This window comes from Carcharodon carcharias, chromosome 32 (genome assembly GCF_017639515.1).
Source record: "Carcharodon carcharias isolate sCarCar2 chromosome 32, sCarCar2.pri, whole genome shotgun sequence".
Taxonomy (NCBI): domain Eukaryota; kingdom Metazoa; phylum Chordata; class Chondrichthyes; order Lamniformes; family Lamnidae; genus Carcharodon; species Carcharodon carcharias.
This window is the reverse complement of record NC_054498.1, coordinates 26,648,617-26,668,923: the sequence shown is the minus strand read 5'-3', so window position 1 is coordinate 26,668,923 and position 20,307 is coordinate 26,648,617. Positions and strand designations below refer to the sequence as shown.

The 20,307-nt window shown below is 44.0% G+C and overlaps 1 protein-coding gene across 2 annotated transcripts in view; it reads left to right on the top strand.

The window, feature by feature from the left end:
* Nucleotides 1-20,307, top strand: part of ice2 (interactor of little elongator complex ELL subunit 2) — a 196,534-nt gene that overhangs the window by 122,615 nt on the left and 53,612 nt on the right. For both annotated transcript variants that reach the window (XM_041178568.1, XM_041178569.1), the window contains 4 exons: nucleotides 5,137-5,321; nucleotides 8,925-9,855; nucleotides 10,478-10,653; nucleotides 16,777-16,906. In XM_041178568.1, coding sequence (XP_041034502.1) covers nucleotides 5,137-5,321; nucleotides 8,925-9,855; nucleotides 10,478-10,653; nucleotides 16,777-16,906 — 1,422 coding nt within the window. The remainder of the gene's footprint in view (nucleotides 1-5,136; nucleotides 5,322-8,924; nucleotides 9,856-10,477; nucleotides 10,654-16,776; nucleotides 16,907-20,307) is intronic.

Genomic DNA, 20,307 nt, shown 5'->3' with positions numbered 1-20,307 from the left:
GAATTGAAAACTTGGATGGTAATTTTAGTGGTTGCCAACAGCTTACTAGCATCTCAGTACCCGGCAGGGAGCTGAGATCGTTTATGCTTCGACCATTAACCCTGGAAGTTAATACTGCAGTCGCACAACTGTGTGTTTAAAGATGTTTTCCTGCCTTCCATTATAAACCTTTAACAGTTAACCTTTAAATGTCTATATAATGTACAGTGTATTGATAATATAGTTTTACAGAGTATTACAATGATCTAGTATGTTGTGATGTAATTTTATGTAGCACATTGTACCATACAACCCACTAAATGATATTCTTGGAAACCTTGTTAATAACCTGGCCTCCTTGTAGTCTTAACAGTTTTGGTATGGAAGCTGTTTTGGGAGGGAATATCTGTGAGAGATTCTGGTCATAAAGTTGTGTTTATTTCAGGGTCCACTCAGCAATTTTACACATTAATCGATAGGCTTGATATGCATTGTCAAAGGAAGTAGCGTTGAGGGATAGGAGGAGGGCAGTGGGTGTGGGGTGGCAGTGGATTCTGGATGCATCTATAGCAGCGTAAGAAATAGGGGCAGGAATAGGCCATTCGGCCCCTCGAGCCTGCTCCGCCATTGAATAAGATCATGGCTGATCTGATCAGGGTCTCAACTCTACTTTCCTGCCTGCTGCCAACATTGCCCCTGATCTCTTGTTAATCTAAAACCTGTCTAACTCAGCCGTGATTATATTCAATGACCCAGCCTCCACTGCTCTCTGTGGTAGGGAATTCCGAGGACGAGCAACCCTCTGAGAGAAGAAAATCCTGCTCATCTCGGTCTTAAATGGGAGGCCCCTTTACTTAAAACTGTACCCCCTAGTTCTACATTCCCCCTTGAGGGGAAGCACCCTACCCGCATTTACCCTGTCAAGCCCCCTCACAATCGTGTGTTTCAATAACATCACCTCTCATTCTTCTAAGCTGCAACCTGCTCAACCTTTCATTATGAGACAACCCCTTTGTCAACCTGGTGACCTTGTCAGAACTGCCTCCAAAGTGAGTATATCCCTCCTTCAATAAAGAGACCAAAACTGTACACGGTCTAATAGGTGTAGTCTCACCAGCAGCCCTGTACAGTTGTAGCAAGACTTTATACTCCACGCTCCTGGCAATAAAAGCCAGCATTCCATTTACCTTCTCAATTACTTGCTGTACCTGCATACTACTGTTGTTTTTCATGTCTGAGGACCCCCAGATCCCTCTGCACTGCTGCATTCTGCATTTTCTCTCCATTCAAATAATATTTTGCTTTTCTGTTCTATTCCATCTCTTGTGGGGTTCATTAGTACGTCTTTATGAGCACTCTCTAACGCAGTTCTGTAACAAATGGACATAAACATGATAAGGCCTTCACTGTGACATGTTCGCAATTTGAGCTATTATCCTTTGGCCATTGGGTGGTGCTGGGTTTGTTTCCTTGACCCTGTGTAACGCTGAGGGTTTATTTCCTTATCATCGGCATAATTTGTTGCAGCAAGTCAGCCAGCAGATTCTACCTACCGTCTGTTAGACTCGCTCTTGCATGATGTGGGGTTTTTTTTAAAGTATTTTGTGTGGGAAGTTGTTGAAAATGCAAGCTGCTAATGTGGCAGTGCAGAATACTGGGGATCTGGAACCTGAGTCAAAAGGGCAAGCAACTGTCTGTCTCCTTAACCAATCTGATTGAAGAATTGTGAGATTAACAGTGCAATGACTGTGAAGGAAGAATAACTTAGAGTGGATGAATTCAATGTCAAACCAAGTGCAGCAAGAGAAATAAAAAGATAAAGAAAATTTGAATCAAGAGAGAGAGAAAAAAGATAGGTTAAAAGATGTAAAAATGTTATCTTTGCATTTCTGAAATCTCCAATAACAGTTAAAACTGAGATTAGACGCTGGTCACATTGTTAGACAGAACTGGACAAGAATTACTTCTCTGTGGTGAGTTTAACTGACACCTACTGTGTAAATACTGCAACTTCATACTGTTCAATGTATTACAATGGTGAGACTGACAGTGAGCGGCCACTTTCACACAGGTAATAGTGCAGTGGCACTTCTCAGGCAGAAACTTTTGAATATTTGAGTTTAACCAGGGATCTGCCCTTTGCCTGAAGCTGCAGTGGTATTTTACCCACAAACAATAATGAGTTTCATTAGCCTCATTATTATTTGTGTAGAATCATAGAAGCTCTCAGCACAAAAGGAGTCTTTTTGGCCCATTATGCCTGTGTTGTCAGTTGGAAAGATCAGTCACACTTAGTTGCACATTCCCTTAACTCCATAACCCTATAAGTTCCTCATCCTAAAGTACCTGTCCACCTCCCTTTTAGAATTATTTATAGTTTCTGCTTGCATTACCTTTTCAGGTCGAACACTGCAGACTCTGACAACTCTGAGTGAAAACATATCTTTTCATCTCCCCTCTAGATGTTTTACCAGTCTATTGGATCAAAGGCATCTGTTAGTGACTCACTTGCCACAGGGATAGTTTTTCCCTATTTACTTTCCCGAAATTTCTTGTCATTTTCAAAGCCTCTATTAGGTTTCCCTTCAGTGTCCTTGTTCCAAGGGGAACAACTGAACTTTTCTGACCTTCCCGCATAACTTAAGTTTCTCAATCCTGGCAACATCCTGATAAACCTCCTCTCTACCCTCACGAAGGCCCTTACATCTTCCCTGAAGTGTGGTGTCCAGAATTCTCTGTAATACTCCTGCTGATCTCTCTGTTTTTACATTCCTGTATTTATAAGCCCAAGTGATCCATATGCATTTTCACCACCTGATCAACTTGCTGTGCCACCTTTTAAGGATTTAAGTTCCCCTCCAAGTCGCACACCATCCTGACTTGGGACTATATCACCGTTCCTTCACATTTGTTGGGTCAAAATCCTGGAACTGTCTCTCTGACGGCACTGTGGGTGCACCTACGCCACATGAGCTACAGCGGTTCAAGAAGGCAGCTCACCATCACCTTCTCAAGGGCAGTTAGGGATGGACAAGAAACGCTGGCCTTGCCAGCGATGCTTGTATCGAATGTAACTTAAGGTATGGAAGGTTAGCTCGGCTGTGTGGAATGCCCATCCTGCAGCTTGTGGGCACATCACATGGTCCGGATGAGCACATGTGCAGGAGGTGTTACCAGCTGCAGAAACTTGGTCTCCAGGTTTCTGAACTTGAGCAGCGGCTGGAGTCTCTGTGGCGCATCCACAATGCTGAGGACTATGTGGATAACGTGTTTAGGGAGGTGGTCACACCACAGGTTAGGAGCATGCAGGCAGAGAGATAATGGTGGCCTCAGAGATCATAATCTCTGGATTGCTACCAGTGCCACGTGCTAGTGAGCGTCGAAGTAGGAGGGTTAGAGCTGGCGAGGTGGTGTAGGAGGGAGAGTTTCAGATTCCTGGGGAATTGGGAGCAGTTCTGGGGGAGGTGGGACCTGTGCAAGCTGGACATTTGCGCCTCAGTGGAGCTGGGACCAGTACCCTTGCTGGGAGGTTTACTAGTGCCATTGGGGAGGTTTAAACTAGTTTGGCAGGGGGTGGGAACTTGAGGGTAGACTCAGATGGGGCAAAATCAAAAATGGTAATGAAAGGCAGAAAATCAGTGAGTGAGCCTGGAAGACAGGAAACAAAAAATAGAAAATAAAAGAGAGTTTGGCAGTGCTCAAGGGTGTATACTTCAATGCAAGGAGTATAGCAAATAAAGCAGATAAGCTGATGACACAAATAGAAATGTGGCAGTATGATATCATAGCTATTACAGAAACATGGCTTTAAAGGGGGACAGGAATGGCAGCTCAACATTCCTGGTTACAGAGTTTTCAGATGAGCAAGAGAGAGGGATAAAAAAGAGGGGTGTGGCGAATTTGTTTAGAGAAACAGTTACAGCTGTGAGGAGAGATGATATATTGGAAGGATCATCAATTGAGGCCATATGGATTGAACAAGAAAGGGAGTGCACTATAGACTTCCAAACAGTCAGAGGTAGATAAGGCAAATATGTAGACAAATCTCGGAGAAGTGCAAAAGTAGTAAGGCAATAATAGAGGGGTTTAATACGCCCAGTATTAACTGGGATAGTTTTAGTATGAAAGGAATGAAGGAAACAGAATTCTTAAGGTGCATTCAGAACCTTCTGGCCAGTATGTAGCAAGTCCATCAGGATCCTGGAGTTTGTTTTAGGAAATGAAACTGGGCAGGTGGAAGCAGTGACTGTGGGAGGCATTTTGGTGTTTGTGATAATTCAGTTAGTTTTAACTAAGGACAAAAATAAAACAGGAATTAAAGTCTAAATTGGGGCAAGGTCGATTTTATTAAGACGAGGAGTGATTTAGCAAAAGTGGACTGGAGACAACTACTTGAAGGTAAATCAGGTTCAGAGCAGTGGGAGGCAATCAAAGGGGAGATTCAAGGGGTTCAGAGTAAACATGTTCCCACAAAGAAAAAGGGGGGGATGGCCAAATCTAGAACTGGTTCTGTTGAAGGGTCACGAGGACTCAAAAAGTCAATTTTTTTCTTCTCCGCTGATGCTGCCAGACCTGCTGAGTTTTTCCAGGTAATTCTGTTTTTGTTTTGGATTTCCAGCATCCGCAGTTTTTTGATTTTATTACTTATATGCTAGATTATTCTATAATATAGTAGATTCTTTGACACTCTTGTTATTGAAATCTAACATTCCCTTATCACAGTGAGAAACCTCATGAGAGATTAACTGTTTCCAAAATTCCCTGATTGAACATCTTTCACCAACCTTGAGAAGTGAGTTCTGCTCGCTGTGCTTCATTTTGCAAATTTAGTCACAGATGTCTCAGACTTTAAACCCAATCATTGTAGTTTGGAGCAGGCTCTATTTTTCAATGTGCTCTCTCTCTCTCTCTCCCACTCTCTCTTCATTACTTTCCCTGTTGTTGATTCTTAGCTCTGGCAGAATTACCAGTTTGAGTTTCCCTGTAAATGTTTTCTCAGAGCTGATCTAGCCCATGATGTGCTTTGAAAAATGTGTATTGTTTGGTTGGTGTGCATGTCCTTCATGCTCACCAAGCCCTGCATGCTAACTGCACATTGTCTGAGAGTTACCAACATTAGCTTGAGATTTAAATGTCATGTTGCTTTTGTCTTCAAAGGAAATAAGATGGTGAAAGTTGTCTTCATTGACTCACCCCTACCAAAGAAAAATCTGACTGTGAGGGAGAAGAACCTGCTGTTTTACGAAGTTCCTCTTGACCTGTTGATGACGAAAAAATATTACATCGCTGTGTCTAGCATGACGCTAGACAAACCTGAAAGATCTGACATGTTCGCGGAGAAAGTAAGCTTTTGTAATCAACCATTCTGTTTGAAACTCAACATTGTCTCACAGAAATGGAAACAATGATATGTGATTCTGCCTATATTGCAAGCACAGTCTTCAGACACTTCATGTTGTGGACTCTGACATCATATTCACACCAGCTGGTTACAGGAAAATCATACAGTCTTGCAGCACAGGAGGAGACCATCAGCCCATGGTACCTGTACTGACTCTAGTCCGCTCCCCTCTCTTTCCATCAGCTCTTTTCGCCCCTTCAAATATTTATTTAGTTCTTTTCGAAAGCTACCACCGAACCTGCATGCTCCAGCCTTTAAGGGAGTGCATCCCAGGCAGTAATAATTACAGATCTTGCATCCTCATTTCTTATAGCTGGTCACTGATATTATCAATTTATTTGTTGTGACGCAAGTAACAATTGAAGTTTATTAAAGGGTGTCACTCAAAGAGCTGTGAATCTTTGGAATTCTCTACCCCAGAAGGTTGTGGGTGCTCCATCCTTGAATACACTTAAGGCTGGCGTGGACGGATTTTTGGTGAATAAGGAATCAAGGGATGTGGGGAGTGGGAGGGAAAATGGAGTTATAGCCCAAGATCAGTTGTAATCGTATTGAATAGCGGAACGTGCTTAACAGGCCTTGTGCCGATGCCTCTTATTTCTTATCTTATTATTAATTGTGCCATACTTTTTAGTGCCATCATTAGGTTGTTTTATGAGAAGCTCTTGAATCTTCTCCGAAACCAAGCCTCGTATTTCATGTTTCTCCCCAGCCATTGCCCCCGACCATAACCTCCAGGATTTTGTTATCTGGCATGTGAAGAGTTTCCCAACAGGGCTCACCATATGGTGATAATTAGGGGTGCGATCGCACGTTGGTTATGTTACTGGTCTAGTGACCCCGAAACGAGTTCAAATTCCACCACGGCACCTGGGGAGTTTAACTTTAATTAGAATAGAAATTTAATTTGAATAGAAATCTGGGGGAAAAAAAGTAGAATCAATAATGGTGACCGTGAAACTACTGGTTGTGAAAATCCACCAGGATCACTGACGTCTTTAGGGAAGGAAATCTGCCATCCTTACCTGGCCTGTATGTGACTCCAGACCCACGCCAGACACTCTTAACTGTCCTCTGAAATAGCCTAGCAAACCAACTTAGTTGTATCCAAGAAGGTAGCTCACCACCACCATCTCCAGGGCATTAGGGATGGGCAATAAATGATGGTTGTGCCAATGATACCCACATCCCATGAATGATTTTTTAAGAAGTTCTAACCTCGTGGCATAACCCGATTTCTGACTTTTTGTTTTGTGGCAATTATTTTTAAGAAAAATGCTCAGAATGACTTTTAATTTTTACAGCTTTATGCAGTTAAGTTTCCAGTTCAAACTCTGAACATTACTATTTGACTGAATTGTCGTATATCTTAGTTTGTTTTCATACAGCAAGGCCCCACAAACAGCAGTGAGATAAATTAGAGAGTTTATAGCACAGAAACAAACCATTTTGCCAAGCTGGTCTATGTTGGGGTAAAAACAAAAAAGTGCTGGAAAACCCCAGCAGGTCTGGCAGCATCTGTGGAGAGAGAAACAGAGTTAACGTTTCCAGTCCGCATGACTTCTTCAGAGCTAAAGAGAAGTGGAAATGTGATGGATTTTATACTGTTTGGGATGGGGAGAAGCGAGATAGAAGATCCGGGATATGTAGGAGATGAGAGATTGACAAAGATGTCAAGGACACAAGGCAAAGGGAGAGTAGCGGTAAAGACTAGAGAAGGTGCTGATAGCATCATAAAGGTAAGTGCAGAATGTGTTAAAAGCAGAACAAGTGTCAGCGCTTTGTGAAATCACAACATGGAACAAGTGACAGATGGCCCTGTGGGGGCTGGGAGGTGGGTAGGGGAAAAGGGAGTAAAAAGACAAATAAATTTAAAAAAACATTTAAAAACAATAAAAGCAATTGGATTAAAGAGGGGGCAAAGATGGAGGGGAGAGTTCATGGTTCGAACTTGTTTAACTCAGTGTTAAGTCCGGAAGGCTGTAAAGTACCTAATCGGAAGATGAGGTGCGGTTCCTCCAGTTTGCATTGGGCTTCACTGGAACTTTGCAGCAGGCCAAGGACAGATATGTGGGCATGAGAGCAGGATGGGGTGTTGAAATGGCAAGCGATGGGCCTATGCCAGTGTTTATGTGCCACACAAGCCTCCTCCCACCCTGTCTTCATCTCACCCTATCATCACAGCCTTCTATTCCTTTCTTCCTAGTGTGTTTAATCTAGCTTCCTCTTAAATGTATCTGTTATTAACCTCAACTTGTGAATCACAAAAGGTTAGTATGCAAGTACAGCAAGTAATTAGGAAAGCTAATAGAATGTTATTGTTTGTTGTGAGGGAATTGAATACAAGAGCAGGGGAGGTTATGTTTCAGTTGTACAGGGCACTAGTGAGACCACATTTGGAGTACTGTGTACAGTATTGGTCACCTTTTTTAAGGAAGGATGTAAATGTGTTGGAAGCAGTTCAGAGAAGGTTTACCAGACTAATACCTGGAATGGGTGGATCATCTTATGAGGTGAGATTGGACGGACTAGCCTTGTATCTGCTGGAGCTTAGGAGAATAAGAGGTGACTCGTTTGAAACATATAAGATCCTGACAGGGTGGATGTGGAGGGGATGTTTCCTCTTGTGGGAGAATCTAGAACTAGGCGTCACTGTTTAAAAATAAAGGGTTTTCCATTTAAGACAGAGATGGATAGATTCTTGGTAAGCAAGGGAATGATAGGTTATCAGCGGTAGGTGGGATACAGATTTCAGGTTACTATCAAATCAGCCATGATCTCATTGAATAGTGGAGCACGCTCGAGGGGCTGAATGGCCTACTGCTGCTTGTTCAGTGTTTTGGTATGTATGTAGCAAATTTCACCTTCTCACCCCTTTCTAGGTAAAGAGTTTCTCCTGAATTCCTTATTCTATTTATTAATTAGTTATTATTTAGTAATACTCTTATACTTATTGGGCACAGTCGCATAATGTTTGTTTTTGGAGGAGTAATCCCGTTGTTTGGACAAATTAATCCAAGCCATGAGTTCAAATCCCACATGCGTTAAATAAATCTGGAATAAAAAGCTAATCTCCGTAATGGTGATCATGAAACTACTGGACTGTTGTAAAATAAATTCATCCAGTTCATAACGTCCTTTAGGAAAGTAAATCCTTACCTGGTCTGATCTATATGTTACTCCAGACTCACAGCCATGGGGTTGATTCTCAACTGCTCTGCGAAATGGCCTAGAAAGCCGCTTAGTTGCATTGAGGCAGGCGACTCACCAAGACCTTCTCAAGGATAATTGGAGATGGACAATTAATGCTGGGCTTGTGGGCTACACCCACAAGCCAAGTGTGGACATGACACTTGGGAGAACAGCCCCACTCAAGGTATCCCACGTGGCGCAGTAATGTGCTCCGACAGGATTGAAGTCACTGCTAGCTGCTCGCTTACAAATGAAAAGTTTACCTGAACCCCCTTGTCATGAAGTTGGTGTTTCTTCTAATTGTACAAGTTGTCCCCAGTAACGGTGCCTGTTTTCCTCCCTTTAAATGTAGGACTTCCGTTCCTGTGAAGACCAAAGAAGCCTTAGCACACATGAAAACAAGGACTTTGACCTTGCTGCTGACTTCACTGAACTGGAAACATTTGGATCAATTCCCCCGGCCTCGAAAAAGCCAAAAGGCGCAGATGCCTGTAAACGCAGCTCGATGCCCAGCACACCCCTATCTCCTCCTGCAGCAGAGGACGATAAGAAGAAGGAAGTTATAGAGGAGGAAGCAAATTCCCTGGAGATAACCAAAAAAATAATGCAGCAGAAACGGCTTAGCTTCAGGATGTCCAAACTCAGCCATAGCGGAGAATCAAACACTGAAGAGACCACTGATTGTGAGGGGGGATTCAAATCAGACCAGAAGATGACTGACCCTAAGAAAGAGAGGGGAAGCGAAGGAGGCAGTGATGCATTGCCTGGCACAGACTCAGATGAAGCGGCCTTTATTAAGGGGTTTGCTTTAGAAAGGGATGATAACTGTGTTGACAGTGACTCTGATGGCGAGCGACTGGTCATCGATACGAGTTATACGGAAAGTAATGTGAAATCAGCTCAGAGTGATTCGGGACCCAACTTGCAGAAGCTCGATCATCAGGATCCCAAAGATATCATTCCAGATACCCCTCGGTCACCATCGCCTGAACCAGATGTGCCCAGCAGCCAAATACAGAAAGCAACTGCCCCAGGGCGAAAAAGAAAGGCATCAAAGCCCCTCTCGAAGGAGTCTGACCCAGTTGGGCAGATTATGAAAATGCAGTGTGAACTGTTAAAACCAAGTCGCAAACGTCTGATGGATCAGCCACAACTAACCCAAGAACAAAACTCGCAGCGCGTAAACCCAGCTCATGGCCAATCGCCACCTACCGCCAAGCAGAGTTCCGCTGCATTCAGGAACGTGCCCAGCTCTTGGTACATGACGGCCCAGAACAGCACACGTAAGGACAGCGATATTCTTCATATTGGAGTTTGTCTTCACAGTCATTTTATGGGCTGAAGTATTCTGTCCATGTGTTTATGTTCTGTCATTGTTATCGATTTCCAACCTCAGCTGTACTACCCGAGGTTAGGTTCTGGTAAAGTACAGTTTAGGGGATGGCTAGGATCTGGCTGTGAGTAGGGGTTGGGTGGTTAGGTGCCAAGCAGAAGCAGGGTGAGGGAAGATTGAGCCACTTGCCTGTTCCTCCAGCTTGCCAGCTGAAGCAGTGTTGCCAGTGTCCTAGTAGAAAACCATTGCCTGCCAACACACTCAGTGACTCCATGTGCTGACACACACGCAGTGAAGAACAGGATGGAAAAGACTCCATTATTTGAGTGAAAGTTTATTCTTGAGTCTTTTTGTGACTTGCCTTTTGAATATCCTTCTTTCACTTACAACAGAAGTGGTGGGGTGCTTTAGCTAGTTATTAAGAAACTACAGTGCTTATTTATACCTATGCACTCAGTCTAATTATATCAGAAAAATGAACTGGGAGCATCAAACACTACTTAGTATCTCTACCTATATGAAGAAAACTGATGAGTTATTGTAAAATATACTGTGGTTTGTTCCCTGTTTAGGTTTCCTCTCAGAGGAGCTACAAAGCTGCAATGAAGCAGAGTCTGATTACACAGCTCCTCCAAGCGGCAATGTCACCTACAAACTCTTCAGCTTGTCTGATCTCCTCTTACTCGTACGTGGTAATGTTCCCAAAACACAGATCAGACCACGCTCAAACAAAGCGGTAGCAAAGAAGGTGAGTGCTTCGCTTATCAACATTGCATGGTCAGGGTTTCCTTGATACAAAATGGTCCGGGCCCCACCATGTGTAGTCTCCATAAACTCGGGGTCTTCCAATACTCTGCTACCTACCTGTGTCCTAACGCGGACCAAAAGCCGTGTGCTGGCCCCCCAATTAAACTGTGCCTCGATTTTAAAATTCTCATCCTTGTCTTCAAACCCCTCCATGACCTCTTGCCCCTCCAAATCTCTAATGCCCTCCAGTCCAAATTCTCTAAGATATCTGCACTCATGTAATTCTGATCTTTCAAGCATTCCCGATTTTAATTGCTCCACCATTAGCGGCTGTGCCTTCAGCTGATTGGGGCCTAAGCTCTGGCATTCCTTCCCTAAGCCTCGTGGCCTCCCTATCTCTCTTTCTCCTCCTTCAAAGCGCTTCTTATAATCTAGCTCTTCGACAAAGCCTTTGGCCATCGGACTTAAAAAGTATAGTTTGATGTGGCCCGTCATCAAATTTAGTTTGAAATTAAGTGTTGGAATAAAAAATCGGCACACTTCTTCACTATTCTAAGAATTCAATCAAGTATGAATGCTTATGCATTATCAATTGACTGTTTAATACAGCTGTGGTAATTAAAATGTGGAAGCCATAATTATATGGCACTCAGAGTAAGTGTTAAATTAATGCAGCCCTCCCCTCCACCAATCCCCCCAATCCCAGCAGCAGCAGTTTAGGGAATTCCTCTTGCTCTGTCACATTGATCAATCTGTAAACTGTTAATGATTCCAGCCAACATGACTGGGTCAAATCTGTTTGCAGTTCTGAAACCACCATTCAGACAAAACTGCCTGGGCTGCTGACAGCTATTTGCGACATTTAGCCTTTCAGTAAAGCTTAAAGAAACCATTGTGATTAAAGCTGATAAATTGCGCGAGCCCATGAACACTCTTTTCTCCCTTTGGTGTGGCAGTTTATCTATCGGTAGCACTGTCTCCGCAGGCTTTCTGTTTCCTGTTTATAAAGGAGAAGGAATCCGTTCGGGAAGGAGGAAGCTATAAATCAGTTCCATGGAATATTTTTAGCGGGTTCACAATGTTATACGCTGCTTTAATTTATGTAAGAGTGAAAATTACGGAAAATAAATCCACCCTCGCCTGTATTGTGTGGGGCGATGCTTAGCCTGACTCTCAAAACTTAGGTCTTGATAGTACAAGCAAAGGGAGGGCAAGAAATTGGTTTTCAATTTCGGATATTCACACGCACACAGTGAAATTTAACCAGGTAGCTTAATATCATAGAATCAGACAGCACAGAAGGAGGCCATTGAGCCCATCAGAACCATTCCAGTTCTGTTAAAGAGCTATCCAATTAATTCCACACCCTCTGCTCTTTCCCCATGGCATTGCAGATTTTATTTTCCCTTTAAGATATTTATTTTCCCTTTTGGAAGTTACTTTTGAATTGGCTTCCACTGCCCATTCAGGCAGTATATTCCAAATCACACTGAGCGAGGTGGGGGGTGGGGGGGGGGGGGTTAAAAAAAAACTCTCCACATCCGCCCTCTTTTCTTGGCCAATTATCTTAAACCTGTGTCCTCTGCTTAACACTGCTGCCGCTAGTGGAACAATGGGCAGGAGTTTCTGCTAGGTTGTCCTAGTTTGACCCAAAAATCAGTACAAGGCAGTGTAAAGGATTGTGGAATTTCAAGCACAAGTCGAGGTTCTGCAGGTCCTCGTGCTCATTTTAAAAAGAAACTGGCCACGCCCCCAGGGTGAGTTAATCACGGTGTTGGGGGCGGGGGGGGGGGGGGGGAGGTTGCTGCTAACTGTTCTTTTGTGGGATTTGAGGACGCTCCAAGAATTAATCTGTTTTTTCGTCACAAGGATACTAATATGCACATTTTAAAAGCTTTTTCTTTTCTTTAAAGAATCGGAATATTGCATCTCAATATAAGCAGTAAGTGGTTTCGAAAATGATTTTTCAGTTAATTAAACTCAAGTTACTCACTGCTGGTGGCCTAAAAATATTGCTCACTTTCAGCAGTGCTAAAATAAAGCTGTTGCCACTTTTAAGAGCATCAACGAATATTTAACAATGCATCATTTTGCTTTTAAGTTACATTTTTAAAACTGGTGCCTGATTGCATTGGTTCCTGGAACATTTCATGTTTACCAATTTGCAAAGGTGTTTGAACAAAAACTTGAACAAATAAAAATCACCAAAGGTGCCCAGAATGTTGTCCAGTTTTGCCCCATTTACTCTATCAACTTGTTGGCTTTTTTGACAACAGAAAACAACTCCATTGAAAACAAAGGCAGGGGAGGTCATTACTGACTGCAATACATAGTCAGAGAGGTGGGTGAGACAATACCTTGAGTTGTACTCCACGAAGAACACTGTCACCGAGGAACCTCTAGACACCACAGAAAGCCTGTCTGTCTGTCATGACAAAGCTGGATATTGAACCCATAGTGGAGGAGCTTAGCGAAATGAGTGACTCACTTGCCAAAGCCATATCGTCTGAACTCACCAAGCATAGGAAACCAGCACTCCTGCAGCATTTTTTTTATATTCGTTCATGCGATGTGAGCATTGCTGGTTTAGCCAGCATTAAATGTCCATCCCTAATTGCCCTTGAGAAGGTGGTGGTGAGCTGCCTTCTTCACCTGCTGCAGTCCATGTGGTGTCGAGGATTCAATGATGGTAATACCATTGAATGTCAAGGGGAGATAGTAGGAATCCCTCTTGTTGGAGATGGTCATTGCCTGGCACTTGTGTGGCGTGAACGATATTTGCCACTTGTCAGCCAAAGCCTGAGTATTGTCCAGGTCTTGCTGCATTTGGACATGGTCATGGGCCAAGATGTTGCCACACTGCCAGCATTAACAATGTGAACTGGGGGAGGTTGTTGATAGCTTCACATGTCTAAGCTCCACAATCACCAGCAATCTGTCACTTGATGCTGAAATAAACTCATGTATCACAAAAGCTGCAGCTGTTATGCCCAAGCTGAGTAAGGGAGTGGGGAACAACAGCAACCTGATCAGGAACACCAAACTGCGAGTCTATCAAACCTATGTCCTCTGTACACTCCTCTACAGTGATGAGACATGGACTGCTTCAGTATCTGAGGAGTCATGAATAGTGCTAGACATTGTTAGAGAGAGAGTTCCAGGATGTTTACCCAGTGACAGTGAAGGAATGATGACATATTTCCAAGGCAGGATGGTGTGTGGCTTGGATGGGAACTTCCAGGTGGTAGGTAGTGTTCCCACGCATCTACTGCCCTTGTCTTCTAGATGGTAGTGGTCGTGGGTTTGGAAGGTGCTGCCTAAGGAGCCTTGGTGAATCCCTGCAGCCCATCTTGTTGATGGTACACACTGCTGCTACTGTCCGTCAGTGGTGGAGGGAGTGAATGTTTGTGGATGGGGTGCCAATTAAGTAGATTACTTTGTCCTGGATGGTGTCAAGCTTCTTGAATGTTATTGGAGCTGCACTCATCAAGACAAGTGGGGATTATTCCATCACACTCCTGACATGCGCCTTGTAGATGATGAACAGGCTTTGGGGAATCAGGAGGTGAGTTAATCACTGCAGGATTCCTAACCTCTGACCTGCTGTTGTAGTCACAGTATTTATCTGGCTGCTCAAGTTCAATTTCTGGTCAATGGTAACCGCCAGGATGTTGATAGTGGGGGATTGATTCAGTGATGTTAATGCCCATTGAACATCAAGGGGAAATAGTTGGATTCTCTATTGTTGGAGATGGTCATTGCCTGGCCCGAATGTTTCTTGCCACTTATTAGCCTAACTGGATATTGTCCAGTTCTTCTGGCATTTGGACTTCAGTATCTGAGGAGTCGTGAATGGTGCCGAACATTGTGCAATCATCAGTGAACAACCCCACTTCTGACCTTATGATGGAAGGAAGGTCATTGATGAAGCAGCTGAAGATGGTTGGGCCGAGGACACTACCCTGAGGAACACCTGCAGTGATGCCCTGGAGCTGAGATGACTGACCTCCAAGAGCCACAACCATCTTCCTTTGTGCTAGGTATGACTCCAACCAGCAGAGAGTTTTCCCCCTGGATTCCCATTGACTCCAGTTTTGCTAGGGCTCCTTGATGCCACACTCGGTCAAATGCTGCCTTGATGTCAAGGGCAGTCACTCTCACCTCACCTTGGGAGTTCAGCTCTTTTGTCCATGTTTGAACCAAGGCTGTAATGAGGTCAGGAGCTGAGTGATCCAGGTGGATCAGTGGGCATCAGTGAGCAGGTTATTGTTAAGCAAGTGCTGCTTGTTAGCACCCTTCTCAGTCCACTGCCTTCCTCTGCAGCAAATGTGGCAGAGACTGCCATACCAGAGTGGGCTCTGAGCCAGGTGGTACTTAGCACAGAGCTGACCACCACGGCACAAACCATTGCCTCACCGAGACAGAGGCTGCCATTACAATACTCCATCAACCACAGCTTCTCTGATTTCTGAAGTCTCTCATCCCTGGTGTCATCCCATCTGCATATAAACTGACGAAATATTAAGAGCAAATATGGGAGAGCATATCTGGATTAGAATTAATGCTCTTGCCTTATATATTTCACTCTGCAGCTGTTTCTAGGCATTTTTAGATTTTTTTGTAATACTTTGACAGATGCATACAATTAGTTAATATTTTCTGTTTAAGTGACTTGATGCATGACGATGATCACACTTGCTCTGTCTGAGTGACAATTTGGAGGAGATAATCATATAAATGTGCTGCTGTGTGTAATTTGAATTGATGCTATGCTTTCCCATCTTCAACATTGATGGTTCTTTACACACAGGGGAGATGGTAGCATAGTGGTAACGTCACTGGTCGAGTAACCCAGAGGCCCAGACAAATGTCCTGTGGACATGAGTTCAAATCCGGCCATGGCAGCTGGTGAAATTTGAGTTCAATTAATGAATCTGGAATATAAAGCAAGGCTAAGTTACCGTGATCGTAAAACTATCATCGATTGTTGTAAAAACCCATCTGGCTTACTTTAGAGAAGGAAATCTGCCATCCTTACCCGGTCTGGTCTACATGTGACTCCAGATCTGCAGCAATGCGATTCTCATCTGCCCTCTGAAATGGCCTAGCAAGCCACTCAGTTCAAGGGCAATTAGGGATGGGCAACAAATGCTGGCCATGCCAGCGATGCCCACATCCCATGAAAGAATAAAGAAAGAAAACACTGTTGTGAGACAGGAAGAGGACAAGAACAGTCTTAATTAAATACAATCTACACATATAGTCATGTAAGACATGTCTGATATGTAACCGTGAAGTGGGATTTACAAGTTCAGCAAGAGGGGACTTATTTTTATGAGAGGTGACACACACTGATTACACCGAGGAAGGGGACTGGGGGAATGATTTCCCCCTGGCTTGTTGGAGGGGTAGTCAATTACAGTCTGAGAGGGGCCTGCGGGGGGCGGTGGGGGGGCGTTGCTGGGGGGTGGGGTTGAGCCCTCGGAAGAGGGCTGTGGGGGAATGTGGAGTGATTACTCCCGGGGAGGAGACTGGAGGGAGTGTTGATTACCCCGGGGAGAGGGTTGATTACCGTGATGCTCCTGGGAGGACTCTGGGGTTTGATTACCCCGCTCCCCACAGCCCCTGGATGGTTGTTACCTGAGAGGCTATTGAAATTTCAGCAGAAACCCCAGCAGAAATGGGCTCATGCAACACGGGCTTACACCAAACATATAGTAACAAAACAGGGACATGAGAATATAAAACAAAAACAGAATTACCTGGAAAAACTCAGCAGGTCTGGCAGCATCGGCGGAGAAGAAAAGAGTTGACGTTTTGAGTCCTCATGACCTTCGAAGGGTCATGAGGACTCGAAACGTCAACTCTTTTCTTCTCCGCCGATGCTGCCAGACCTGCTGAGTTTTTCCAGGTAATTCTGTTTTTGTTTTGGATTTCCAGCTTCCGCAGTTTTTTTGTTTTTATATACATGAGAATATTCCTGTTCATGTGCTGATGCCTTAATGAATTTAGTTTCTGCATTAAAAATAAAAAGTATTTGTAAACCTAAAAAGAATGACAAAAAATATTCAAGATTATTTAGACCATCAACTCACACGTGAGCTCTGTTTATGTATTTTAACAGCACGTGCCTATTTATGTGTTCCCTAAACTGGAATATCAGCTGGCGTATGGAATCGAAGCCTTAACTGAAAGTGAAATCTGTCGGTTATGGACTGAAAGTCTCCTCAATTCAAACGCCTGGTTTTATATTGGTGAGTTCTACTTGTACTGAACTGGTAAGGATGCACTTGTGTACCGGTGTTCAAGTAATTATTGAACCGCCTGATCATTTTGTAAATTTGCTCCTGGGCAAATGGTGCTGTCAATGCATAAGCAATTATTGGGCAAAGCCTAACTCAGGTTTGTATCAGACTAGCGACATATCTAACAACAACAGGACTGCTTTAATTTGTGCTCTGTGTGACAGAACAGGAATCATCTCTCTAATTTGGTAACTCAGCAGTAACGCTCTTGCTTCTGCTTCTTGCCATGACTTTGGCACAAAATCTTGGTTAATGCTAAGTGGGTGCTGCACTGTTGGAGATGCTGTCTTTTGGGTAAGATTTTAAGCTTTCAGTTCAAGTAGTGTAAAAGACCCCAGTACACGAGTCAAAGCTAAGTCAAGATTGTGAAGTGGAACCGGGTTAGCTCCAGGGCATTGCTGGAGAATTTCCTGGATTTTTGTCAACTTCAGTGATTTCATCAATAACCTTCCCTCTGCCACGGGAACGTTTGCTGGTGATTCTCCAATGTTCAGCTTCATTCACAACTCCTCTGAATGTGAGACTGCACCTGCTAGCCCACAACAGCTCTTGGACAGTGGTCAGTCTGGGGTTGGCTTGTGGTGGGTTACAGATAAGCAATGGCTATCTCCAGTGAGGAAAGAGCTAACCATCTTCCCCTAACCATTGCTGAGTACTCCTATGAGCATCCTGGTCACCATTGGCCAGAAGCTGAACTGGATCAGCCACACCAACAACTTGGCCACAGCAGGAGGTCAGAGACTTAGGTACCCTGTGACCATTGTAACGCCCTTCATTGCTGCAGTTGGATGTGTGATGGACTATTTGCCATTAGCCTCAATGGATGTTCACGCAAGAAGCTCAACACCATCCAAGTCAGTGTAGTTTGCTTCAACAGTGACCTGACACCTTCACCTTGCCGTCTACAATATATACTTGCCATTCTTCAGTGACAAGACCTTTCACCTCCATGGACTTTTTAAAAAAAAAGCAACAATATTATGGGAGCAACATCCTTACTTTGACTTCCCTGTTACTCCTTTGTAGAGGTTCCTTGAATTCTCTGCTCATGAGGGCTGTAGTGCCCGTCACCATCACCTCAGGGCATTGGTGCTGGGAATAAACAGAGCCTTGCCAGTTTTACCCATGTTCTGGCAACAAATTGAGAACAAAATGTTGTTCCTTGTCATAGCCTCAAAGCAACTTATAACCAATGAATGACTTCTGAAGCACAGTCACTGTTGTTAAGAAGTCAATCCACTGCAACCATTTTGCATGGAACAAGATCCCATAAACAGCACATCAGATGTAAGTTGTGTTGATGGTTTTGGGGCTGAGATCATTGTTGACCAGGACACTGAGAGAACTCCCCTCTTTCCTTGCACTTTGAGTAGTGTAACGGGATTCTTTGGATGAGTAGATTTGATGGAGCTTGGGTTTAACATGGCGTCTGACATCATCTGGGTCTCGGAGGGTAGCACCTTCACCTCTGAGTCAGAAGACAGTGGGTTCAAGTTCCACTCCAGGACTTGAGCACAAAAGGCTATTGCTCCAGGACAGGACTGAGGCAATGCTGACCTCTCGCGTCTTTCGGATGAGACGTTAAAACTGATACCCCATCTGTCCTCTCAGGCAGCCAGAATCAATTCCATGGCACGGTTTTGAAGAAGAGTAGGAGAGTTATCCCCAATGTCCTGGTTGATATTTGTAGGTTCATAGCATGGTTGCAGCACTGAAGAAGGCCATCGAGTGTGTGCCGGCTCTTTGAAAGAGCAATTTAGCTAGTCCCATTGTCCTGCCCTTTTCCCTCAGCTCTAGAGTTTTCTTTTCAGATAATGATTCAGTTCCCTCTAATGATTCAGTTCCCTCTTGAAAGCTAACAGTTGAATCTGCCTCCACCACAGTCTCAGGCAGCACATTCCACATCCCTACTACTTGCTGTGTTTAAAAAAAGGTTGTTCCTCAGGTGGCCTTTAGTTGTTTTGCCTTTCACCTTAAATCAGTGCCCTCTGGTTCTCGACCTCTCTGATGGCAACAATTTCTCTCATACCTACCCTGTCTGGCCCTCTCAATCCACATCACAAAAATAGATTAGCTGGACATTGTCCAATTGCTGTTTGTGGGACAAAAACAGAAAATGCTGGACTCAGCAGATCTGACAGCATCTGTGGAGAGAGAAAGAGTTAACGCTCGGAGTCCAAATGACTCTTCTTCAGAGAACGGACTCGAAACGTTAACTCTGTTTCCCTCTCCACAGATGCTGTTAGATGTGCTGAGTTTTTCCAGCATTTTCTGTCTTTGTTTCAGATTTCCAAAATCCGCAGTGTTTTGCTCTTTGTGGGAGCTTGCTGTGTAAAAATTGGCTGCCTTGTTTCCCACATTACACTTTCTTTATTCTTTCACGGGACGTGGGCATCCCTGCCTAGGCCAGCATTTATTGCCCATCCCAAATTGCCCTTGAGAAGGTGGTGGTGAGCTGCCTTCTTGAACCGCTGCTGTCCATGTGGTGTAGGTACACGCACAGTGCTGTTAGGGAGGGAGTTCCAGGATTTTGACCCAGCGACAGTGAAGGAACGGTGATATATTTCCAAGTCAGGATGGTGAGTATCTTGGAGGGGAATTTCCAGGTGGTGGTGTTCCCATCTATCTGCTGCCCTTGTCCTTCTAGATGGTAGAGATCGTGGGTTTGGAAGTTGCTGTCGAAGGAGCCTTGATGAGTTAGTGACTAAGAAAATACTGCTTCATTGGCTGGAAAGCGCTTTGGGAAATCTGGTGCTTGTGAAAGGCACTATATAAATGTAAGCCAAAATCTGCAAGATGGTGGCCAGAATTTTTCAGCCCCTCACACCGGCAGGATCTCCCAGTCCTGCCGATATGCATGGAGATTCCAGTGACTTGCCGACCCCGCCACGGTGGGTGTTGCTGGAACATTCCGGCCTGTGTCTCTACTAATGCAGCACTTCCTCAGTGCTGCACATAAGTGTCAGCCTCGACTGAGCGCTCAAGACCTACAGTTTATTGTTTATTGCACATAAATTTGAGAGTTGCTTCAACCCTTTTATCTCCAACTTGTGATTCTGTGCATTGTTCTATTTGACACAAAAGAAAGTTTTTAGAAACCATTGCAAATGGATGAAAAAAGGAAGAGAAAGATGACCAGCCATTGTCTGCTGGCTTCCTTGATGAAGGCAGGAGATAGGATTTACATAAACCTCCCAGTCTGGAGCAGCAAGAGCCCGAATAACTCCTACTTAGTTTTTTTTTTAATAACCACACATGCTTTCATAAGAAGCATGAATTAACTTCCAATTGACTTTGGGATATCCCTATTCCAAGAATGTTCCCACCCATAGCAGGGAGATCGGATTTCG